Source organism: Panthera tigris, chromosome D1, assembly GCF_018350195.1.
Source record: "Panthera tigris isolate Pti1 chromosome D1, P.tigris_Pti1_mat1.1, whole genome shotgun sequence".
NCBI classification, from domain to species: domain Eukaryota; kingdom Metazoa; phylum Chordata; class Mammalia; order Carnivora; family Felidae; genus Panthera; species Panthera tigris.
In genome coordinates, this window is record NC_056669.1 from 105,580,361 (window position 1) to 105,605,100 (window position 24,740).

Sequence of the window (24,740 nt, forward strand, 5' to 3'; positions counted from 1 at the left end):
GGACTGAACACTTGAAAAGGGATGGCAACTTCCGCCTCAAAATTCAATTTTCTGTTGTGACATAATCTGGCCCTAAGGGAATTTCTTTGGGCTCCAGTTTTTGCCTCCTTGCCTTGACACTACGAGCAAAGCTCTCTCAAACTCCCTTAACGATAAAAAGTGAGCGGGTTACAGAAAGGTTCATGCAATCACTTCACTCACTGCCTCACACAGATCCGTGATGGCACCACAAGGAAGCAGGCGCCAAGAGAAAGGACATTGTTAGGAGCAAGCAAACTTCCTTCGTGCCAGCACCCCTCTTCCAGCCTCAGGGTCAGAGGTACTTGTAGGGCAGAAGGGTGTATCGGGCAGGGGGTGACCAGAGGACCAGATGTGGGCCTGCCTGCCTCGGGAAGGGCTGCATGGAGGTATCAATGGAGGGAGGGAAAGGTCAAATCTCAGCACAGAATTTTCGGCAGAGAACTGCCCAGGGGAGGAAATGGACACGTCGTCTGGTAAGTAACACAACGCTACCCTGGGTCTTCCCTCACTAGCAAGTGCTGCAATACATGGTGTGTGCAGAGTAAGTTCTAGGCTGACAGAATGCTGAGCAGGAAGATGAATGAAAACTGAAGCTGAATGTTGAAAGAGCATTCTCATGTCCCACCCATATTCTCGAGCCCAGCAACCTGAAGCTGTTCATCAAGAACTGGGAGGGGGTTGGTAAAGTTACAAACAAACACTATCCCAATAGAAGTCTCTCGGCGAGAGGCCTCTGTGGGGACATGCAGGGACAGCACCCCCAGACAAATCCTGTTTGAAGATGCTGGGAGGGGGCGCTCCCTCTCATGCACACATTACACGCACTCACATTCTCGCTCTTCCCCAAGTTCAGCAGCCCCACTCCGAGCTGCCTCCCACCCCCCCCACCCCGCCCCCCCCCCCCCCCTTTCCTATTCACTCTCTACCTGTGTATCAAAAAAACCAGTAGGGCTCATGCCCTCCACACTGTATAAAATAGTTGCTATTCTCAGCACCTGGGCCTGGTAGCCCACACCACAGGATTCACCTATATACATCTCCTGCTGCAGTGAAAAGAATCCTGCTTCGTTTCTGTGTGAGCTGAAACCCTGAGAAACGCTCCTTCTCTCGCACTATAAGAGGACAGATGCTCTAACAGAGATGATTTCAGGGACTTCCCGCCTGTCTCAAGTTTGGAAGACAGAGTAGAGACTGGCAAGTCACAATCTTCAGGCTGAGGGCTTCGATGCCCTTCTCCCCCAGGAGTCTATGGAAACTCATTAACGGGTACATGGAGGGTGCCGGCTATCCTGCCCTGCAATCACGAACGGTCCCCGTGCCTCCTTGGCCTGGGAAGCCTCCAGAACGGAGCCGCCCGACGGGTGGTCTTCCAAGCCTCAGCCAAACAGCACGAGGCACGGGAAAGGGGAGACAGGGACGCTTTGGCCTCCCAGCCCACCAGACCGGATATCCCAAGAGGGAAAGGTCAGTAAAGAAAATACAAACGGTTAGTTGGTGCAAGTGATTGAGAAGAGCCAATCGTTTATTTTCACTGCCCCGGTCACAAGTGCTCCCTCTGTCCCCACTCCTGCCTGCTCCGGGGAGAGCGCCCTCATGGGCGTCCCCGCCCTCTCCGCACCACCTCCTCCGCTCTCCCTTCCTTGGCTGCCAGTCCAGCTGCCTTAGAATGTCAGAAGGGTGACATTTTTAGTTCTTTTCCTGTCCAACCGCAGGATACAGGACAGGCAGCCCTAAGTGCCGCTTTCTGCACAAATGTTTTTTGATTACAAATATCTAACTAGGTTTGAAATGTTTTATAGAATAAGACAATATTCTTTTCAACAAACTTTTAAAAAAAATGTACAGTTTTGTCGTTTCCACCTCCCCCCTCCCCTGCCCCTGCTTGTGCACCCTCCCCCCCACCGCCCCTCCCCGGCAGCTCAGCCCCACCCGAACAGCCCCTGTTTTCCTTGGTTGTGTTTTGGGGGGGTGCCTGGCACCCCTAGAGATTCAGCTTCATGGCTGACAGGCGAGCATGACAGGGGCTTCACCGATACCCTTGGTAACCGTAGTAGTTCCTGTAGTATCGGTCTCTGTCCTGGGGGTGGTAGTAGTAATTCTGCCACTAGAAGAGAGGGGAAACCCCATCACTCAGAGCCACAGCTGGCCAAGCACGGAGAGGCAGGACACTCATTCCTCTAGTCCTGCCACCCCCGCCCCCATCCCCAGAGGATACTCACATCCCGATTGTACTGTCTGTAATAGTCTCTGTATCTGTTGTACTCATAATCCCGCCCGTAGAATCGATCATAGTCTCCCCTGTATCGATCGTAGAAATTACGGTAACCCTGAGAAAGGAGAAGCGAAGACTGGTGGGCTTTGGGCGTCAGGATCCACTGCCATCCCGTTTTGAGTGAGACACACATCAGAGCTTGACATTATCAACAGGCTTAATCTTCCCAGAATAAATTCTTCCAGAGGAACACATTAAATGGGCAAAACCCTAAGCCCTGAGAAAACAGCCCAAACCACTCTGCTCCCCCAAGCCAGTAGGAATGGCCATCACAACCCAGAGGGAGGAGCAGAAGGAGAGCTGCACTCACCCCTCTGTTTCCAGACTGCCCCCAGTACTGCTGCCCGTAGGCCCGGTTGTCGTAGCCTCGGCGCTGCCCGCCCACTGGAAGAGAAATGGAGAGCGCGCTCACACAGCTGGCATGGGGTCCTGGCTCCACGTCTGAGTGGAAATCAAAAAGTCGGAGCCAAAGGCAATTCTGGGGGAATAGGAAGCCTGTTTCTGTCAGGCTCACACGGTGGTAATTAAGGCACCAGCCAGGAGCTTTTTAAAGAATCTGAAGGGGGGGGGGGGTGGGCAGAGAAATAGAGACACAAGAAAACCAAGCCACCTTGCTTTGGAACCTGCCCAATTCCTGCAAAACATTTAAGATGGCAAAAGGATACATGGCAGAGTTAGAAACAGGAGTAAAAACTGCCATTCGTAGAATCACGGACTTTCAGTCTTGGAAGGGACCCCAGCTATCCTGTACCCCAGACCCATTACTTTATGCGAATGAAAAACAAAGTCTAAATAACAAGCTCCTTAGGGCAGAAACCTGGTATTCCCAGTGCCTGGCACACAGCAGACACTCAGAAGTTTTGCTGACTTACACACACACACACACACACACACATTTTTAAGGTCAAGTGAATGCACACTGTGGGGTTAACTGACAAACTAGATAGACATGCAGGAGGGAAGTGAATTCTACTACTAGCTTAACTTACTTTGGAACCCCCCCCAAATTACTGAATAATGCATTCACTTTCTGGTCTGCACAGCTGGCTTGATCCAACAGACAAAAGCAGCAAGAAAATTCGGGTTGGGAATCTAACCTCACTGCGTAAGTCCTGAGGACATACTGGAAAAGCGAAGCATGAGGTAAAGTGTGGGGCTCGTATTTAAGAATGAAAAGACACCTGCACGGGAAGCTTGCGCAAACGCTTTTCGAGGACACAAACATTTTTGTTGAAAAGTAACTCCCTTTTGCTGAAGGATTATGGAAGAAGCGCAAGAAGGTGGTTGGTGGGGAGGGAAGGACACAGGAAGCATATGCTCCTATAATATAGAAGGTACTTCCTCATTGTCTGGGACTGGACTTGGTTTCCTTAGCCTTTCCCTGTGGCTCCTGCCGTGCGCAGCACAAAGAACAGACTGAGGCAGGGGGGCTGGCAGGTCCCCGGGACTCACCATAGCCTTGGCCTCGGCTTCGGTTCTGCCGGTTGCGCTTGTTTCGGTTGTTTCGGCGGTTTGTCCGCTTCTCGGAGGGGGGCAGCAGCTTCCTTGCCTCCTCCTTGTACTTAGTGACAATGGGCTGAGCTTCCTCCTTCTCCAGCTCCCCGTAGGTCACCTCATCCATATAGTCGCATTTTTCAGGCAGAGAGAAGTTGGCTGTAAGAGGAAGGGAGAAGCTTGTGGGAGCTGAAAAGCGCATACACATGCAAGATCTCACCCCAAAAACCCCGCTGTAGGAAGAATGGGATTTTCTATGCACGTGAAGGTGCTGGGTTCATACCCACTGGCTTATCAGAAGTTTCCCCTAAACTGTAACAGTCCCAAGCAAAGGGCTACTTGCAAATTAGATTTACCAGTTCTCAAGGGATCCGTAATAAATTAACAGTGAATTGGGTGAAAGTTTCTTATCAGGACAGATGAAGGTAGCTGGAGGCTAAAAATAACTGAGGAAATTTTGGTTGTTGGTTAGATAACACGCTAAGAGAGACTCCATGAGAAAGTGACCCAAACCAAAAAGCATTTACTTATCTATATGAGGAGAGAACAGGACACAAGAGTACAAGCGGCCTCATTTACCACTTGTGCATGATGGGCCAGCACATTAGCCGGTCTCTAGACATCAAGTTCTGAGGGTGAGTCTCAGTGGAATTCAGCTCTATGGGGCTCTCTTGATCCTGAGATGAAGCCAGTCAGCCCTCAGTTTTATAAAACTGAACTAAATTCCTCCAAGGACCTGAATCAGCTATGGACTGGCATGGTTCACTCTGAGTCAACTTGGAGAATCCAGCTCTTAGATGTGTAACTAGCTCCCATGCCTGGGCATTATCAGAAGTTAAAGAGCCAGTAGCCGAGCAGACAGGTGGGATGACAGAAGCTAAAGGCAGCAAAGGGGGAAAAAAATCACACTCTAGAGGGAACAAGGGAACAGCAGGAAGTGGGATCAATCAAGATGGTTAATTCTGCCTCACGGAGATGCTGCTATAAGGCTTTGTATCATATTAAAAACTTCAGGCACACACCAAAAACCGAAACAAAAAAACAAGCCTAACGTGATATTAGAAATGAAGACATACTGGTAAGATTGTTCACTCCAAACTCCCCCCCTCCCCTTAAGATATAAATTCAATGAAGACAAAGCTTCATTTAATTCACTATTCCCCTATGCCTAAAAGAGTACTGGACAAACAGTGAACACCCTTGAAACTTTTACTAAATGAATAATGGAATCAACAAAGCCTCAGCTTTGAGTTTTAATCACCCTGTGGTCAGTCACTACCTCACTTTTTGTATCTTCTCTGGAATGAATCAAGGAGTTACTGCTGGGGCGGCTGGGTGGCTCAGTCGGTTGAGCGTCCGACTTCGGCTCAGGTCATGATCTCACAGCTCGTGAGTTCAAGCCCCGTGTCAGGCTCTGTACTAATAGCTCAGAGCCTGGAGCCTGCTTCTGCGTCTCCCTCTCTCTCTGCCCCTAACCCACTTGCATTCTGTCTCTGTCAAAAATAAATAAACATTAAAAAAAAAAAAATTAAAAAAAAAAAGGAGTTACTGCTTCTCCAGTCACTCTCCTCATTCATTTACCTACAAGTGCTTCCTTGATTTACTCTTAATTTACCATTAGTTTACTCTTTGGATTACACTTTTATTTTTCAGGTAAGCTCTATGTCCCACCCGGGACTCGAACTCATGACCCTGAGATCAAGAGATGCATGCTCTACCGACTGAGCCAGGTAGGTGCCGCCAGATTTACACTTCAGATGGGGAGAATCGCTCCAAGTGCTAAGAGGCCTTGGAAAGGTGTGCACTGACCAAGGACAGGCTCCCTAACTTGTGTAACATTAGCCCACCTTTCATCTCCAGCATTATAGACTCAGGCACATCATCTCCCTCCACTTCCTTCCTCAACTCCAGCCTCTTCTTCCAATCTTCCTCATTAGGAACAACCACCACCACTTTTCGACAGAAAGTCTTGAACAGCAACAGCTTCCGCCGTTGGCCAGAGTTGTACACGTTACACTAGGGACAGAAAGAACAAGAGATGTTTCAGGAATAAAAATTACCACTCGTATTCAACCGAAACACTTACTGAGCATCTTTTACAAGTGAAGCAAGAAATCAGGGGTCTTATAGACACAATTTCCTCTAATTCTTCAAACTCTATATGACAGGTATTACTCCATTTCGCACATCAAAAAAAATGAGACTCAGAGACCAAGACTCGTCAAAGGCCACAAACCTAGTTAAGTGGTGGAGCCAGGAATCCACACAAGCTCCACCTCTCTTCCCATTGCCTCTATTATGTGTTTTATAGTCTGGTCCATATACTCTCTGGTAAAAACACGAATAAAAAGGTATCCCTGAATTCCAAAAACATTATGACTCAGTCATAGAACACAACCACTCGGTCATACTTAAGGAACCTGTTTCTGATCCTTAATTCTGTCTCCCTCTACATACGCACCCCGCTTGGACTGTAAGCCGTTTTATCAGATTAAATAGATGCCAAATCTTTCATCTTTGGACCGTCTGTAAAATCAGGTTTCTTGTCAATGTTTTCAACGATACCTGATCAAGAATGAAGTTCCTCTTTGTCCGGGAAGCAATCTGGACCAGCTTACTAAGGCACTGGGAGGCTTGCTGAACTAAAAGGTCTCTGCTTTTGGGGTCCATCTCTGGCTCCTCAAGCCCCTTCATCTGATGAGTTCAAGAGGAAGTGAAGAGAAACACAAGAAGTTATGCAGCAAGTTAAAACCCAAGAGTCACTGGTAAATGCCACCTCTTTTAATGCGATCAAAGCTATCATAGCTATTCATAGCATATCATTCCTATTCCTCAATGCTGTGAATGCATGCTGTCCACTCCCTAAGAGTCATTTCCATCTTGATCTGGACATGTTCCAGGTTTTATCTGCTTTGAGAAATCTGACAACACAGCAAAAAACAACAACAACAACAACAACAAAAAAAGCCCTAAACATATATTAAGACCAACTCCACCAGGAAAGGGTTATAGGCATTTACTTGGAACCTCCAGAGCAAATACCACAGCTCACCTCTCCCAGCAACTCACCCTCATTTGACTGATCACAGTCTCAGCTCCCAGGACATTGTATCTTTTCTCAGGGTTTTCTTTTGCGTATTTTAGTGCCCACTGGGTCTTTCCAGATCCAGGCAGTCCAACCATCAGAATCACCTACAAGTAAACAGAACCAGGAATGCCATGAAAACTAAGTGAGGGTCAGGTTCATAAAGCCCAATTTAAGAACATCATCACCTGCCCAGTCAGGTGAAGCTTTAAGAAAAGTCTTCAAGCCAACCATTCCAAAGCGTAAGTTTTGCACACCGTTTGGCATACCTCACACTGATCTATTGTCTTGGGAGGGACTGCAGTGCGCACACGCTCCTCGACAGGCACAGCATGGATGAACACAAACTCTTCCGGTGGTGGGAAGAAGGGCTCCTCCTTCTGACCAAAGTTTAATTCTACAACACAATTTTTGCAGAGGACATGGGGTAGGAGGGCCCGTTCTGCCAGGGATTCCTTGTTGATCCGGAATGCCACACCTAGGTCTTCTCCATTCTTGGAAAAGGAAAGTTCTACTTCTTCAGCCTCAAAATTCTACAGTGACAACAAACAAGAGCATTCAAGACCTTACAGGAGTTGAGACTGATTAAATCTTGCAATTTAACCTTTAAAAGAAAAACAAAACAAAACAGACTGCTAAACACAACTAAGCAAACAATACATCAAATGCATAGAAGAGTGGGGTGCCTGGGTGGCTCAGTCGGTTAAGCGTCTGACTTCGGCTCAGGGCATGATCTCGCGGTTTGTGAGTTCGAGCCCCACATCGGGCTCTGTGCTGACAGCTCAGAGCCTGGAGCCTGCTTCAGATTCTGTCTCTCTCCATCTCTCAGCCCCTCCCTTGCTCATGCTCTGTGTTTAACGTTAAGTAAACGTTAAAAAAAAGTTTTTTTTAAATGCATAGAAGACAGCAGCTGTTAGGAAGCAAGTTGAATTCCCAGTGCCCTCTACTCACTTCTCGCTAAGAATCCACAACTTTTAGGAGCACTTACAGCAAAGCAGCCAATGACATCATTCTCCCCAAAACTCTGGCCAAATTCCTCAAATTGCCCATTCTCTGCCTTGAGTCCTCGTCCATCGAAACCATAAGAGAATTCATCCTCACCTAGAACAGACAGCAAATTAGTTACCTATACCCAAATTTCCCACGGAATAAACGGCACGGCAGCAAACACTAACGATTCAGTTAAAAAGAACGTTACCAAGCTGTGGACGGGAAAAATCAACAGACCATCCAACTCGAAGCAGAGAAACCTCTGTGCAGCCTTCTTTCATCGGGAGATTCTGGGTTACCTGGCCAAGTCAGAAAAGGAACTCTCAGATACTCTGACCAACTCAGGAGCAAAGTCTGAGCTGGAAAGACAAGACTTTTGTATCAACTGAAAACAACTGTCACAACTCAACCTCAGAATACCAGCGATCAGTGAATTTAAACCAAAGCCACGGGGGTCAATTTGTCGGTTACCGAAGCTAAGGTTATCATTCAAGTGTGGTGCCTTTTCTGCATTAATAAAATACTGGGGGGCAGGAACCAGTACGTAGCAGTCTAATAAATAATTTAATAAACAAATGGTCTTAATGAGCTGTATACACTACCTTGGCCTCAAAGCAGACTTTCCCCTTTGTCACACCGTAGGTACTCCTTGCCCCAGACCAAAGGGTGGGGAACTTCTCTGAGAAAAGCGGCTGCCCTCCATAGCGGTCTTTGCTCACTTGAAAATGGAGATCCGAGGTATCTGTTAGAAAGAAACAATCTGTTTATTCCAAAGCCCAACACTTGAAAATCATCAACAGAACGCAAATCTACCCAGGTGTCAAGAATGGATACAAAGTCTCCTATTGCTAAATCTCTTAAAAATCGCAGGCCATGAAGTTTTAATCTCCAAAATCACTTTGGGTTGGTTGAAAACCCCAACCTGTCTGCCTTATACATACACGTGTCCAGGTTCACAAGAGTTTGATCCTCCTCCTCATCTTTTGCCTCTTCTTCAGGGGGTGGTGGAGACTTTGAGCTATAGGTATGAAAGAAAAGCAAATACGGTGTATCCAAAGCCCTCTTCTTTGAGGGGTGTCTGTATCAAGTCTTAAACTATCAGTGAATATAAAATTCCAGCAGACAGCTTCTATCAGCAAATGAGAAAAGAGCAACAGGAGCTTTCAGAGTGGATTCAATCTGAAACTTACGCCTAGAAAAATCTATTGCATTTTTAAGCCACCCCTCTTTCCATACTCTCCAATCAACATCAGGGAGATAACAAATCAGAGCAGACACCCCCTTCAATGAAGGGGACCGTTTCCCTCACCGGCTGTGGTAAGCCTCCTCTCGGAATTCATAGTAAGCTCGGCCATGTTCATCCTTCTCATCCCGCTGTCTCTTTACCCCCCGCCGCTCACCATCTGAGCCTGCTGGTTTTGACTTTTCACTATCTTGGTCATCTCCTACAAAAAGGAGGGAAAGAAAATCAGTTTTCATCTTGGAGCGTAGAATAAGCTCAGAACCAATAGAAACTAAAGGGGCTGAGTAGCTGTCTAATCAGAATAGCCAGGTTCTTCCCACTGTATCCACAGAACGTTTTATTTCCAAAGATCATCTTCCTGTCACTGGCTGATTATTTCATAAGAAAAGAAGAAAAGAAAAGAAAAGAAAAGAAAAGAAAAGAAAAGAAAAGAAAAGAAAAGAAAAGAAAAGAAAAGAAAAGAAAAGAAAAGAAAAGAAAAGAAAAAGAAGAAAAAAGAAAAGAGAAAAGAATGGAAAAGAAAAAAGGATGGACATTAGGGGCTAATTACAGTCAAGCAGTAGATAAAAATTGGACAATTTTTGCATTCTAAATTTATCTGCTTAAATCAGGTCAAACTTGCAGATTTTCCCACCAATATGACATTTAAAAAAATCCTCTAAGTCTTTAAAGAATTTCATAGGTTAATTTAATTTTGACTCTTGATTGTCAGGTTTGGATGTAAACTAGGCACTTAATACACATTTTCCAACATTTTCCCACAGCTTCATGATACAGAAGCCTGAGCGTATGTGTCTTTTTTAAAGAGTTTGCCTTTCCAGCTTTACAATGCACAGCCATCCACAGCTTTTACTTGTACAGCAAACAGACTCAGGTGCATATTCACAGCTGTACTTCTATCATGGAATTTTTTTTTTTTTTTTAACTGAAGGTTGCCAAGAGCAAACCATTAAGTCACAAGAGACCCATAAATAATACTGCATCTTTACTGCACATAATTTGGGGTAGAAAGGTGTTGTCGTATATTTAGCAACATTCTCTGCAAGAGGAAAAAAAACTGGACTTTTTCTTCAAGCTTTTGTAGTTTGCAACATTAAGGTTTTCAACAATAATTTCCTTAAAGCGGTCCTTTATCCCTCAACCTTTTTTATCTTCTATTTGGGATACACACGAAGTCAAAGGTTATGTAATGGGATTTTTGTTCCAGGACACAGAACAAACAATCTGCAACTTGCATGTGACTGTCTTAGAAAGGGTTCCAATTATACCATGATTACTTATAGCAGCCTAAAAAAATGTATTGTAAGAATTAAGGCACCCCACTACACAGCAAGACTTGGAAGCACCTCTAGTTTTCCTGCCTACTCTCACAGATAATTACGGATTTGGTCTAACCATCCAATCACTTCAAAAGAAGAGAGAGAAAGGTCACTAACTCCCTGGGCAACTCTACACACTCTCTTCCACGAGGTTATTCCGTGAACCCCCCGACACCTCAATAGTTCCAATTCAGGAAGTCAGGGACCTAAAATTTAAAAATGCTTTAAGTGCACAGCCAATCCACAAATTTGTCCATCGGCAGACTCAGTGGAAAAATTAAAACTTAATCATAAGAATTCAAGCAAGGTAAAACATCTAGCCAACTGGTGTTAACTAACTTACTCTAAACGCACTAGATTAAGACTTTCCCTTCACTAGTTAACTATTAAACTCCACACCCTCAAACCACAGGCTGCTAAAGCAGGAGCAAGGTTAGATTTTCAGATTCACTGTGTGGCTCAAGCGCCAGTAACGTGATGGAGCGGACTTTGGCGAACTTCGCCTATTGCTTAATATTTTTAAGGCGGAAATACCAATAGGTAACCCAAAGGCCAAAGCCTCCAACAGTCCTGTCTGGCTGTCCCTGCAATAGCCAATTTCTCATCGCATTCCCGCTTTAGGAAAAGATAACCAATACGGCGGGAGACTGCTCCACAGGTAGCTCACAAGCAGTTCGCATGCAAAATCGCTCACTTCCATCCACCACCGCCAAGGAACCAAGTTAGGCAGGAAGCTCCCTCTTGCAGAGAGGGGGGCCGCCAGAGGCAGTCAAACCCTCCAGAAAGGTGGGTAGAGAACGAAAGCCACCTCCCCTGGGGAGAGAGTCCCACCAAAAGGCGATGGGAATCTTGCGCTTTCGGGCAAGCGAGAACAAGGAAACGGACCCCGCAGTGCATGGCTGACTGCTGGGTCGGGGCAGTTTGGAGCCGGGCTCCGCTACCAGCTCCTCACCCTGTTCCTCTGCGGCCTTGTCACCCGGAGCTTCGGATCCTGGTGTCTCGTCCCCGCTCCGCTCCTCCGGCTCGTCTTCCTCCCCCTTGCCGGTGCCCTGCTCTTCGCCACCATTTACCCCACCTGACCCGGCCGTGGCCTCCTCTGCCGGCTTCTCGGAAGCATCGGGCTCGGCCGCGGCCTCCATGGCTGCCGCCTCCGGGGGCTCCGGCGGCGGCTGCGCGGCCTGGCCCGAGGCCTGGGCAGGAGGTGGCTCTTCGTCCTCGTCCTCAAGCAGCGCCTCCTCGTCCTCCTCCTCCTCTTCTTCGTCCTCCTCCTCGTCCCCGCCCGGGCCACCGCCCGACGCGGCCACAGGCCGAGGCTCCGCCTTGCAGGCCCCGCCGGGCCCGGCCCCGCCACCGCCGGCCTCGTCCTCGAGCATCTCGGCGTCCAGCGCCTCCTGCAGCCGCTGCGCCAGATCCACCTTGAGGCCGCGCGAGTCCAGGCCCCGCCGCTGCAGCTCAGACCGCAGCTCGGTCACTTTCAGCCGCTTCACCTCCATCGCCACCGCCGCCTCCTCCGCCTCCCGCCGCCTCCTCCCCTGCGAACCGTCGACCGAGCCCGACCGCGCAGGCGCCGCCGCCGCCCGCCTCCGCCTCACGCGCCAGCACTGAGCCCGCGCGAGCGAGCGCACGCACGTACGCACGCAGGCACGAAGGCCGCGCGCAGCCTCCGCTACGTAGTGTTTGTTTCTCCCTCTCCTCCCCTCCCCCCTTCGGCTCACTGAGCCCAAAACAACGCAGCGGGGAACAGCTTTCCTTCCTGCCCCCTCGGTTCCCCTGCCGCGGGCGGGCGCGCGCCGAGGACGACCGATTTCCCTCCCCTTACCTCCCGCCCCCTCTCACCCCTGGGCCAATCGCCGCCAGTGATTCCACCGCGCAGCCGCACCGGAGCCGGAGCCGGGAAGGACTGGCTACGGCTCAAGTGCCTCGTAGCACGGCGGCGTGTGCGCGCCCGCCTTCCGTACTTCCAGCCATGGGCTCTGCGCAGACGCCCGGAGCTCCCTTCCTGCACGCCCCTCCCACCCCGTCACCACCCTTACTCCCGTCTGGCTTCCGATCGAGCTGTCGTCTAAAGTCTTGCTTGCTAGTCTTTCTTCCCTACTGCCTATACGTCCCCCAGCTTCTTGAGAGTTAAAAAAAAAAAAAAAGCCCAGGAGGGATGCTGTAGCGACTTTAAAGCCGCCTAGCAATTGTCTGTTTAGTAAACAAAGGGCTTCCTCAAACTAAGGAATACAGTGACACCCTCCCCCCCACCCCGGCCCTCTTCTCTGAATCCTTTAACTTCTCTACCCAGCAACAGACGCCCGGACCTCGCCTTTTAGCTTTCTTATTGGCCAACTTGAATCGTCATCTGCAATTCTGATTGGCCATCCGTGATCGGCCGGATTCTTCCAATTGGCGAAGCTGACGGGAGATTTCCCCGCCGCCCCGCCCCGGGTTGATCTGCAGGGGGCTGTAGAGGCGGGGTAGCTTCTGCGGGATTATTTTTCCGGGGCCGCTTTTGATTGGACGGTGTGGCGCATTGCGCGCGACCCTTCCGATACCAAACTGCCTAGACGTCGGTCCCGGTCGTCTAAGTGCTTCCGCCCGTAAACCGAAGCCGAGGGGGAGACTTCCGTGCTTGGGTATTTGCAGAGGGCGAGGGGTTGGCCGCGGAGCTTGGTGGGGTTGTAACTGAGCTGCTCTGCGGCCGCGCCAGCTTAAGCCTGTGAGTTGGTTGCACAAACCACATTCAGCTCGGTCCCCAGCTTCTGATACCGACATAAACAAATGCTTATTTAATACGCGCAAAAAAAGACCAGGAGTGGTGGCAAGCCCCGTAGACCTCTTTTAGCAGTTGTTCCCGCCTATTCCTTTCCACTTCCGGGTCAAGAAGGTGTGTCCAAGAGAAAGGAGGAAGCAAATTCCGCCGGCATTCCCACGCCTGCCACAGTTCCTTAGCCCGGCCCTTCCTTTTTCGGGAGGGTCTCTTCACCCCGGAGTCTCCTCTTTATGAAATCACTTAATCTCTGGCTTTGCTGTTCCCACATCCTCTCCCTGATTAGTCCTGTACGTTTAAAGATTGAAAATTACTACAGAGAAGAGACAAGTAAAACTCATTCCCGGGGGGCGTCCTGGAGAAGGCTAATTTCCTGCCTTCTTAAATCGGCTATCTAAATCAGTTGTTTTGCTCCCATCTCCAGAGCTTCAATTGCTCTTTCGCGTCCCAATTCCACAAGAGCTCTGGGCGACAAAGAGTTATGGAGAAGCGCCTGCAGGAGGCTCAACTGTACAAGGAGAAAGGGAACCAACGTTACCGAGAAGGGAAGTACCGAGATGCTGTAAGTAGGTACCATCGAGCTCTGCTTCAGCTGCGGGGTCTGGATCCAAGTCTGCCCTCCCCGATACCTAATCTAGGACCTCAGGGCCCGGCCCTCACACCTGAACAAGAGAACATACTGCACACCACCCAGACAGACTGCTACAACAATCTAGCTGGTAAGAACAGGGCTGAAGGGTGGGTAGAGTATCAGGGCAGGCACATGAAAATCCGTGAACATTAGGGAAAAGCACGGGTGTGCTTTTCTGCTGTCATGTACTTATTCTGCCATGAATCGAAATACGTTTCCAATCTATGGGCCTCTAAATGAGTTTCTATAGAGCCATGCTTCTCAAACTTAACCTGGAGAGTTTGTTAACTCAGCCCCACCCCTAGAGATTCCGATTTAATGGAGCTGAGTGGGAGAGGCACTACCGATTTGCATTTCTAACAAATTTCCAGGTGATGCTGATAGGTTTAGGGAATTTTGCACGCTCTAGAACAAACACTGAACTTCTGTTTAGGGCATTGTTTCTTTAATATTTATAATAGAGGAAAGAAGGCATTTGCTCCAGCGGGTAGTGTGAGACATTATTAGATGTTTGGACAGCTTTTCTTCGTTTTTCTCCTTCCTTTAAATCAGTTCCTGGATAACTAGGATCTCCCATCTCCATATGAACTTGGGTGAAGAGATGGATGCCAGAATCTGTATCACTAGGATTGATCTACTAAAAGAAAGGAGACTTCGTATAGGTCTGTTCTATGGCAGGCAAAATAATCATGGAGCTAATTAAATTATTTTGGAGTATATTAAAGCATTCTAATGACCCCAGCTGAGGCTATGGAAATTATTAGGGTTAGTTTTTATACTTCGTAATGGTGGTTTAAAAGAGCTAATTAAATTATTTTGGAGTATATTAAAGCATTCTAATGACCCCAGCTGAGGCTATGGAAATTATTAGGGTTAGTTTTTATACTTCGTAATGGTTGTTTAAAAGTGATTTTTTTTTTTTTTTTTTTTTTTTTTTTTACTACAGTAGTTTTCCTCTATGGTTTGGTGAAAATCTAGCTTTTTTACAGTGTGAGTCCAGTGCTACTCTCAGATTCAGGTAACAATAGTCATTATGGTAGCTAATGTTTCAATTCATTAAGTTCAATTACTTATTGGGTACTAAGGATATAGGAGTATAATAAGGTAAAGAGTGCTGCTCTCTTGGAACATATATTCAAGTAAGGGAGATGGACAATTAACAAAGGTAACATACATATTATATTGGAAGATGGCAAGTGCCGTGGAAAGGAATAAAGCAGATGGGCACAGTGAGTGCCACAGGCATGGGAATGTTCACTTTTAAAGAGAGTGATCAGCCAGTGTCTTCACTCTCCAGGTGGACCTGAAGTCAAAGCCTATGGCTTAGCCATCCATAGAGCGTCCACTTGGGAGTGCTTGGGAGATGCTCCATAAAGAACTTACTGGATTAGCCATTTTCACTTATTGAGTGCCTGTAACACGTGGGGCAGTTTATGTACAATATCTCTCATCTTCAAATTCTACAAGATACTTGTGATTATCCCCATTTTACCGATAAGGTAATGAGATCGGCTCGCTGCCGAAAATCCTCCAATGGCATTTCATTAGACTTAGGGAAAAAACCCAAACTCTGACCCTCACCTTCAGGGCCTGACATGGTCTGGCTCCTCCAATACACGGAATTTGCAAAACACATTTCTACCTTCCAGCTTTATAGAATTTCTTCTTTCTCAGCTAGAATGCCCCGTCCCTTGAATGACCCTTGTCATTCAGATCTTGGGTCAAAAGTCACTTTCTTCGAGAGTCTTCGATAATCAAGCATGACTCTGGCTTCATTCACTTCATCCCAATACAGTTCTGTTTTTTTGTTTTTTGGGTTTTTTTTTTTTTTTTTCCAAAGCAATTTAGAAAATCCGTTTGTTTATTGTGTACTCCTTCTACTTGGGAGGGAACAGGATGTGAGTGGTGTTTACTCATCAAGAGGTCTGTCTTGTTCCTCTTACCCACTGCTCCTAGCTCTCCCCAGCCTGTGGTCGGTGCTGCAGAACCAGTTGTCAGATAATGAATGAAGCTACAGTAATGGGTTAGTTAAGTATAAACCATATGACCACTTGGTGGGGATGTTGTAGAAGGGATGCAGACATAAGCCCAGGCCCTTTAATGTCCTCGGAAGCCCTGATTCTCCTTTCTTCTCAGCACCATGATTAAATAATACTATGTTTAATTCCTACAGTCATGAAATAGGGAGCACGTTTCTCTTCTTAATTATAGAAAGGCTGAGCATTGTCTCCTAAACAGATTTGGATTTCAAAGTCCCATTATGTAATCCAAGGGAATAGTGAGTAATATATCATCATTTTTAATGATGGGGACGCCTAGGTGGCTCAGTCGGTTGGGCGTCTGACTTCGGCTCAGGTCATGATCTTGCAGTCTGTGGGTTCGCGCCCTGCGTTAGGCTCTGTGCTGACATCTCAGAGCCTGGAGCCTGCTTCGGATTCTGTGTCTCCCTCTCTCTCTCTGCCCCTCCCCTGCTCATGCTCTGTCTCTCTCTGTCTCAAAAATAAATAAAAACGTTAAAAAAAAATTTTTTTTAAATGACGATTTGGGAATTAGAGAGTCCTTGGTTCAAATTTCTTATTCCACCCAGAAGCTGTAGGATCTTCGACAAGTTCCTTTACGTCTCTGAGCCTTGATTTCTTTGTCCACTAAATGGAGATAGTAACACTTAACCAATTTCGTAGCGTGGATGAGAAGATTAAATGAGATAAAGCACAAAGCACGGTGCTGCTATTTCCTCACACAATTGATGGCAGCCATTGTTGTTTGTAAAGCTGCAGTGTGATAATTGTGGTTAGATGGAGGGCTCAAGATGGAGAGCCTTGGGTAGAAGAGAAACAGAGAAGAAGAATTTTAAACACATTTTAAAGTATGTTCCTGTCAGTTTTATAGCTGGGCCTAACCCACCAGTAGGCACATAATAAGCGTTCAGTAGATATTAAAGTTGATTAGAAGGCATGTAATGCTTTTGTTCACTGTTGCATCCCCAGTGCCTAGAAGAAAGTCTGGCCCATGGTAGACCTTTGGATGTATTAGTTGGGTGAGTGAATGTTGTTGGTATCGTCCTCTGTTTGATGCAGCCTTGAGTTGGCCACTAGAACTTCACGTAATAAGTCCCTCTTTGCTCTTCTGTCTTCTTTTCATTTGGCCTGTTAGCCTGTCTCCTTCAGATGGAGCCAGTAAACTACGAACGAGTGAAAGAATACAGTCAGAAAGTCCTGGAACGACAGCCTGATAATGCCAAGGCCTTGTATCGGGCTGGAGTGGCCTTTTTTCATCTGCAGGACTATGACCAGGCTCAGCACTACCTCCTGGCTGCTGTCAATAGGCAGCCAAAAGGTGAGAGAGAAGGGGACCGAAGTGGTAAGGACAAATGAAATTGTCTTGCTGAGGTGGTATCGGTGGAAGGGGGGATTTATTTTACTTCTTTCAATTTACCGAATTTTTAAAAAGCTTATTTATTTTGCAAGAGAGCGAGCGAGCACATGCATGCACACGAACAGGGTACAGGGCAGAGAGAGGGGGAAGGAGAAGGAGAATCCCAAGCGGGCTCCACGCTGTTAGCGCAGAGCTCGATGCGGGGCTCGATCTCATGAACTGTGAGATGATGACCTGAGCCAAAATCAAGAGCCAGGTGCTTAACTGACTGAGCCACCCAGGCGCCCCTTGAAATTTTTTCGACTAGGTAATAATATATTCATATAGTTCAAAATTCAAAAAGTCTGAAGAGGTGTTTGAGAAACTGGCCTTCTTCCATTCCTGTATTCTTGCCTCCACAAGAAAGCAATATTGTACACCCTCCAGAAGTATTATGCTTCACCAGGCATACACACCATCTCCCTTCCTTCCCCCGGTGAAAGAGATTGTAAAGCATTGTTTTTCAAGTTTCTGTTCCGAGATTGTAACTGAAATAGGATCTGTATTCCAATCAATATACTTGCTGATCCTCCTTTCTGCCAGTTCCCCAGCTGGGTCTGGCCTTGGCCTTAGCTATCATTTTATTCTTTTAGCTCCACTAAGCCCAGGTATGACCCAGAAAAGGGGCAGGCCTACCTAGAGAGAATTTGAGACTTGGTACTTGTTTCCAAGGCAGAGATACCGCGAAGCGGATAACAGACTCACTCCTGTGTTGGTGGTTCAGCACTGAAAATTCTCTCCCATTTTGCATTCTGGCTCAGAGTGGCTACTAGATGCTAGAGGTAGAGGGTCCCCCAGGGTAACGATGCAGCAACAATTCTCTAAATGATTGGGGGAGGGGGAGACACCTGGCTAGCTCAGTCGGTGGAGCAGGTGACTCTTGATCTCAGGGATGTGGGTTTCGAGCCCCCATGGTGGGTGTAGAGATTACTTAAAAATAAAACCTTTAAAATCTTTAAAATCAAAATGAAATAAATGAATGGGAAAGCCACTGTGAATTAATAAAGACATAAAACATGAGGCATTTGCTCGTGTTTCTTACCTTCAAGTACATAGATGAACTGCACCCATGTAGAGTATTTTAGAGGCTCTGCTGTAACAACTGTTTCTTCAAGCTCTTTTTCATGATCAGATTAAGAACCAGCCAGCCCTGACCGTACAGAGATTTTTCTCCCTGGACAGAGATTTTTTTTTTTTTAATTCAAAGTGGTATTAATGAATGAGATTGACTGTTGCAAAGAATAGTTGTGATCTATTCAGATCTTACAAAGATTTTTAAAATCAGAAGTATGTGTGGGGTTGGGGAGATGGCAGCAGAGTAGGAGGACCCTAGGCTCGCCTCGTCCCACGAATGCAGCTAGAGAACTATCAAATCATCCTTAATACCCCAGAAATCAACCTGAGGCCTGGCAGAACAAACCCCGCAACTAAAGATAGAGAAGAGGTTACATCGAAGAAGGGCCAAAATAGCATTTAAAGTCACATACCCATGCTTATGTGTATTTCTTCACAGGAAGATTCCTGGACTTTGGAGAGTAAAAAATACTCTGCATGTTTTATAGATACGAACAAACTTATTTTCCCAGAGAATATATTTATTCTGATACTTACAGAATCAGTAATAAGTAAGCTCGAATGATTCCAGATTCAGAAATCTGGTTCTCCTCAAACCCACTTTCTATAGGAAGTCCTTTGAAAGATTGGAGTCTTGATTCAAAATAATAGTGCTGGTTTTTATCGTTTATGTGGAATGTCCTTTGCGGTCATCTCTGATGTATTTTTGTAAAATAACCTCATCCCTAAAGTGGGGGGTTAAAATGCTAACTTGCATAAACCAGTGACAAGAACTTGGTATTTTCCCTAAGTATTCATAATCAGTATGTTTGTTTTGAACGTTTTAAAGGGACTTGTTTATTATTTTTATCCACGCCTAAAAAATATCTGACTCTATAAAAGTCAGAAGTTGTGGCGGGGAAAGAAGTGTGTGAACAATCCTTTCCTACCACAAGGTGTGATCATGTTCTAACTGTGTCTCTAATTGCCTCCTTTGCCCTATTTTAAGACGCCAATGTCCGGCGGTACCTCCAGCTAACTCAGTCGGAACTCAGTAGCTACCATCAGAAGGAGAAGCAGCTGTACCTGGGCATGTTTGGTTAACAAAAGAAGAAAGACGCTCCTCTACTTGAACTTAGGTGAACCATTAAAGACCCATCGAGGGGAAACCTGAGCCTCAGCAAGAGAAATTAACCCCATACCTCTGACCCAGGTGGATTTCTGTTTTCTTTCTAGCTCTGCACAAACTCTTTGGCACTTAAGCAGGCTGTGTCTTTTTTTTGCCTGTCCATCTACGTATTTGTATAGCTTTCCATACGTGATATTCTTGGAGATGTTTGCTTTGAGAAATACAATCAGCTATATGTGAAATAATCCTGTCTATGGCATAGATTTTAACGATAGATGTTGTTAGATGTGTCCGTATGCAGAGGAAAAAGCTCATAAGGATGAAATCATGATCACAAAGTTTTTTCTTTGCTTCCTCAGCTTCCCAAAGCCAAAGTTACATAGGCCACAACCCGGGAAATATATTTTTTTGTGAAAATAGACAATTACAAGTTGGACCCACATAACTTAAACGATTTGAAATTAACCATTTTGATTAAATCAAATTCCTTATGTACATTCAGACCTCCGCCCCACAAAAGTATCTGGTTCCTATTTTTTCTGGTGATAATTTCTAGTCCCTGGTATTGTTCATACTCAGATCATTCATACAATATGCTTATTTATTTTTTTCATTAAACTCTTCTATCTTAAAACCTTGAGTCAAGCATTTAAGTATTTAATAATTCTTCAGCCTCGTGCCAAAAAACCCCCCAAACCCTAAGTAAACATTTTCTTTTTTAACGGGTGCATATCTATAGTATGCTCATTTCTCTAAAAAAAAAGGGTGGGGCAGAGGGGACAGGTTGCTGCGTCTTCTTGAAACAATACCATGAAAGAGCAGGATAAAAACATCAGTCTGTTCTTTCCCCGTCACCTTGTATTATGCAAAAGCTCAGTTCCTTACAGAGGAGGGAAATGAGGAAGAGCTCTCCTTCCCTAGTGCTTAAGCTCCCCATGGAACTTTCTGGAAGTTTTGTCAGTGCAGGCTGTGGACCCGGTACAGTCATGTCTCCGTAGGAAGTTCCATCGACCAGGAGATCCTTTGCCATTTTGTGCGCTTGTTGTGAATAATGTTCACAGTGTATTATGGGTAGAGGCAGTAAGCATGTGTCGCTAGCCATTACATAAGGACAGATTTCAGAAAGAACAATAAAAACAATCCCAAGTCCTCCGTATTGCCAAGTGTGCATGAGTTTTCCATTTATCAGTAATGCCCCCTCCCAATGAGCCAGGCTCCGCTCTGCGTCTCCCATACCCCTTAAATAATACAACTTACAATAAAAAGCTTTTCTACCAAATAATCTTGTGAGTCTAAGGACAGAACTAACGAAAATAGAGTATTTCATTCCTTTCCCAAGCTGCTTACATTTCTAAGCCTAGGTTGTTGACAAAATTATGTCATGGTTGCATGTTTGCTTTGGGCAAGTTTTGCTGATTTTCTTCTTCTCTTTGTTTCCCCCCCCCCCCCAAAGACTAAGCTATCTTCTGCATCAATGAGGAAAAATAAAACTGATAATTCAAAAATTGTATTTTAGATCAGGCGGTATTCCTTCATTTGTATGTAGATAATGGACTGACCTATATTTTATTTCCTGAGTTTAAGCCTACTCCCTTGCAATTAAAAAAAAAAAAAAAGCATTTAAAAACTGAAAAAAATAACAAAATAAAAACATATTTTAGGAATGTATTGCACTGATCCTTTTATTAGCACGGTTAAGAGACAAAGTGGTCAGGCTTGCATTTCATTCTTCATTTTGAAGGCCAGCTTCCAATGGAGATGTTAATGAACAGGAAAGTGGACAAAGATAGGCAGCCAGATGTGGGTGTGGAGGAGGTCTGGCAAGCCCACATCCTGAAGGAAACAGCCAGAGGGCACCTAAATGTCAGTACTCAGAAGTTTCTGAAGGAGGAGGGTGCTCACCTTACGAGTCCTTAATAGATTCCATGCAGAATTTCAGGGTGTGATTGAAGAGAAAGCATTGTAGATGTGAAGGTCCATACTTTGGCACATAACGGACAGTTGAGAGCAGTGTCTCCCGAACTCCTACCCACTACCTTTACAATTTTGCCAAAACCACATACTACCTATACTATTGTTTTCAATATTTTATTTAAATATATATTTAAAAAAAATTTTTTTTAATGTTTATTTATTTTTGAGACAGAGAGAGACAGAGCATGAACAGGGGAGGGGCAGAGAGAGAGGGAGACACAGAATCGGAAGCAGGCTCCAGGCTCTGAGCCGTCAGCCCAGAGCCCGATGCGGGGCTCGAACTCACGGACCGCGAGATCATGACCTGAGCCGAAGTCGGACGCTCAACCGACTGAGCCACCCAGGCGCCCCTTAAATATATATTTTTAAAGAAAACTTGGGACAGAAGAACATGTTAATAATACCAAGGGGGTTTACTCAGCAAACTGTAGACTGTGAAACTGGTAAGACAAGTAACCCAGTTCCTTCAATAAATAAATTACAGGGAAAAGGAGAGAGGCACTTACAGATTAAAAGAGGCTTTGGGGTACCTGGTTGAGTGTCTGACTCTTGATTGTGTATCAGCTCATGATCCCAGGGTCATGAGATCAAGCCCCATGTCAGCCTCTGTACTAAGCATGGAGCCTGCTTAAGATTCTCACTCCTGGGGTGCCTGGGTGGCTCAGTCGGTTGAGTGTGGGACTCTTGATTTCAGCTCAGGTCATTCTCAGTTTCTGGGATCGAGTCCCATGTAGGGCTCTGCCACTAACAGCATGGAGCCTGCTTGAGATTCTCCCACTTTCTCTGCCCCTCCCCTGCTCATGTGCACGTTCTTACACTCTCAAAATAAATAAACTTAAAAAAAAAAAGATTCTCTCTCTCACTGTCCCTCTCCCCTCACTACCGCTCCTGTGTGCACTTACTCTCTCTAAAATTAAAAACCAGAGCAAGGCTTAAGGGGCATCTGGCTGGCTCAGAAAGGCATGTGACTCCTGATCTTGGGGCCGCGAGTTCAAGCCCCACGTTAGGTGTAGAAATTATTTAAAAATGAAAATCTTAGGTGCCTGGGTGGCTCAGTTGGTTAAGCATCCAAGTCGATTTTGGCTCAAGTCATGATTTCATGGTTCGTGAGCTGGAGCCCTGAGTCAGGCTCCGCACTGAGTACGGAGCCTGCTTGGAATTCTCTCATTCCTCTGCCCCTTGCACACACACACGTTTTCTTCCTCTCAAAATAAACTGAATAAACTTAAAAAAACAAAAACAAAAAAGAAAAACCTTTAAAAAGAATATTGAAATAAACTTTTTAAAAAAGGGTTAAGAGGGGCGCCTGGGTGGCTCAGTCGGTTGAGCATCCGACTTCAGCTCAGGTCACGATCTCACGGTTCGTGAGTTCGAGCCCCGCGTCAGGCTCTGGGCTGATGGCTCAGAGCCTGGAGCCTGCTTCGGATTCTGTGTCTCCCTCTCTCTCTGCCCCTCCCCTGTTCATGCTCTGTCTCTCTCTGTCTCAAAAATAAATAAACATTAAAAAAAATTTTTTTTTTAAAAAAGGCTTAAGAGACATCAAATAAATGTGACTCTATTTTGGATTGTGGTTTGAAAACAAAACAAAGTTTATGAGATGGGGCGCCTGACTGGCTCAGTTGTTGGAGTGTATGACTCTAGATCTCAGGGTTGTGGGTTTGAGCCCCATGTTGGGTGTAGAGATGACTTGAAGTCTTTAAGTAAGTGAATAAATAAAAGGTTATGAGACAATCAGAGAAATTTGAGTAAAAATTGTTGGGAGTGAGGGGTGCCTGGTCAGCTCAGTTGGTGGAATGTGTGACTCTTGATCTCGGGCTCATGAGTTCAAGCCCCATGTTGGGCATAGAGCTTACTGAGGGAAAGAAAAGAATTATTGTCAGTTTTGTTGAATATGATTAATGGTATTTGGTCTTTTTTTTTTCCAAGGGTTCTTATAGAGATGCACACTGAAATTGCTTACTAATAATTGGGGAGGGGACTAAGGAACACCTGCTATCATTTGCCAAAGGAAAAAAAACTCACAAAAGTAAATATATTTTACAGTAAAAATAGTACATGACCAGGTAAGTCATCTTTGGAAACATTGGCTTTGGAGAAATTAAAATTGAAATCCAGGGGCACTTGGCTGGTTTGGTCGGTAGAGCCTGTGACTCTTGATCTCAGCGTTGAGTTTGAGCTCCACATTGGGCATAGAGTTTACTTAAAAACAAATAAAGTCGGGGCACCTGGGTGGCTCAGTTGGTTAAGCGTCCGACTTCGGCTCAGGTCATGATCTCACAGTCTGTGAGTTCCAGCCCCGCGTCGGGCTCTGTGCTGACAGCTCAGAGCCTGGAGCCTGCTTTGGATTCTGTGTCTCCCTCTCTCTCTGCCCCTCCCCTGCTCATGCTCTCTCTCTGTCTCAAAAATAAATAAAAATATTTTAAAAAAAAGTCAAAATCCAATGCAAAGGACTGAAATGGTGACTTTTGTGAAGCTAAGCTTGGCCAAAAAAATGTCCAGTGATTGAAGAGGCAATAGACGGCAAGTGAAACCATACACTTATAAAATTGCCAGTCAAGAAAAGAATTGAAATCCTAAATTAGAAATATATATCTCTAAAGCTGGAGAGCAAAGGGTGGTTGAAAACTTAAGTCAGCTTATAGCTCAAAAACAAAGAACTCCTCAGGGTGAAACTTTTAATAGGTGAAGCCTGGCCCATACCCTCCTCAAATGAGGCTGATTTGGGCTCAGTAGAAGGCAGCGTTATCCAACAACTAGGGCTGTCCGATAATAGACTAGGTTTCCTTTGGGGATGGCAAGTTCTTTTTAAAGGTTATTTAAGTAATCTCTACACCCAAGGTGGGCCTTGAACTCACGACCCGGAGATCAAGAGTCACAAGCTCTACCACCGATTGAGCCAGACAGGTGCCCCGAGTTCTTTTTCAAGCAGGGGTTTCACAACCGGCAAAAGGAGGATCCATTGTTGGACCAGAGGTTAGATGAGCTCACCTGTGGTTCCTTGAATCCATGGTCGAGACCATCGAGAGGAGTGGAAATGAGAAAATTCTCTATTGGTCCCACCTCTACAGACCGGCAGAAACCGTTCCTGGCGTCCAGCAGATAAAGTGAGACAAAAGACAGCTGTGGCCTTTTGTGTTGGCTGCTGCTTTGAACATCTTGCAGATTCCTAATTGCCATCGCCAATGAAAAATGCATCTCATGCTGGGAACTGAAAGCAAATACTCCCTCTTGAGGAGAATCTCACCAAGTAACAGATCCTTTTTTAGTTAGGTAGAACGCATGGCTGAGATAGTAACAATGGTTTATGTTCTCAAGACTGTCTGGAGAAGGTCTGTACATTGTATACACATGCAGACACAGATA

At 45.8% G+C, this 24,740-nt stretch overlaps 2 protein-coding genes across 7 annotated transcripts; one reads left to right on the plus strand and one right to left on the minus strand.

The window, feature by feature from the left end:
- Nucleotides 1-1,929: 1,929 nt before the first annotated feature.
- HNRNPUL2 (heterogeneous nuclear ribonucleoprotein U like 2) lies at nucleotides 1,930-12,422 on the minus strand. The gene is made up of 14 exons (XM_042958044.1): nucleotides 11,377-12,422; nucleotides 9,172-9,307; nucleotides 8,804-8,880; nucleotides 8,465-8,604; nucleotides 8,071-8,161; nucleotides 7,861-7,973; nucleotides 7,142-7,405; nucleotides 6,857-6,979; nucleotides 6,353-6,481; nucleotides 5,635-5,803; nucleotides 3,746-3,946; nucleotides 2,604-2,677; nucleotides 2,241-2,348; nucleotides 1,930-2,125 (listed from the first exon to the last, which is right to left on the minus strand). The coding sequence occupies exons 1-14, from the start codon at nucleotides 11,915-11,917 to the stop codon at nucleotides 2,048-2,050; spliced, it is 2,244 nt and encodes a 747-aa protein (XP_042813978.1). The 5' UTR covers nucleotides 11,918-12,422; the 3' UTR covers nucleotides 1,930-2,047.
- A 533-nt stretch (nucleotides 12,423-12,955) lies between these two features.
- TTC9C (tetratricopeptide repeat domain 9C) lies at nucleotides 12,956-20,067 on the plus strand. 6 transcript variants are annotated; one of them, XM_007091959.3, is made up of 4 exons: nucleotides 12,956-13,042; nucleotides 13,601-13,895; nucleotides 16,961-17,143; nucleotides 19,284-20,067. In XM_007091959.3, the coding sequence occupies exons 2-4, from the start codon at nucleotides 13,658-13,660 to the stop codon at nucleotides 19,376-19,378; spliced, it is 516 nt and encodes a 171-aa protein (XP_007092021.1). In that variant the 5' UTR covers nucleotides 12,956-13,042; nucleotides 13,601-13,657; the 3' UTR covers nucleotides 19,379-20,067. The 6 variants fall into 6 exon arrangements, with proteins under 6 accessions (XP_007092021.1, XP_007092020.1, XP_007092019.1 ...); XM_007091958.3 differs by lacking the exon at nucleotides 12,956-13,042 and adding an exon at nucleotides 13,043-13,125; XM_007091957.3 differs by lacking the exon at nucleotides 12,956-13,042 and adding an exon at nucleotides 13,303-13,506.
- Nucleotides 20,068-24,740: the final 4,673 nt, after the last annotated feature.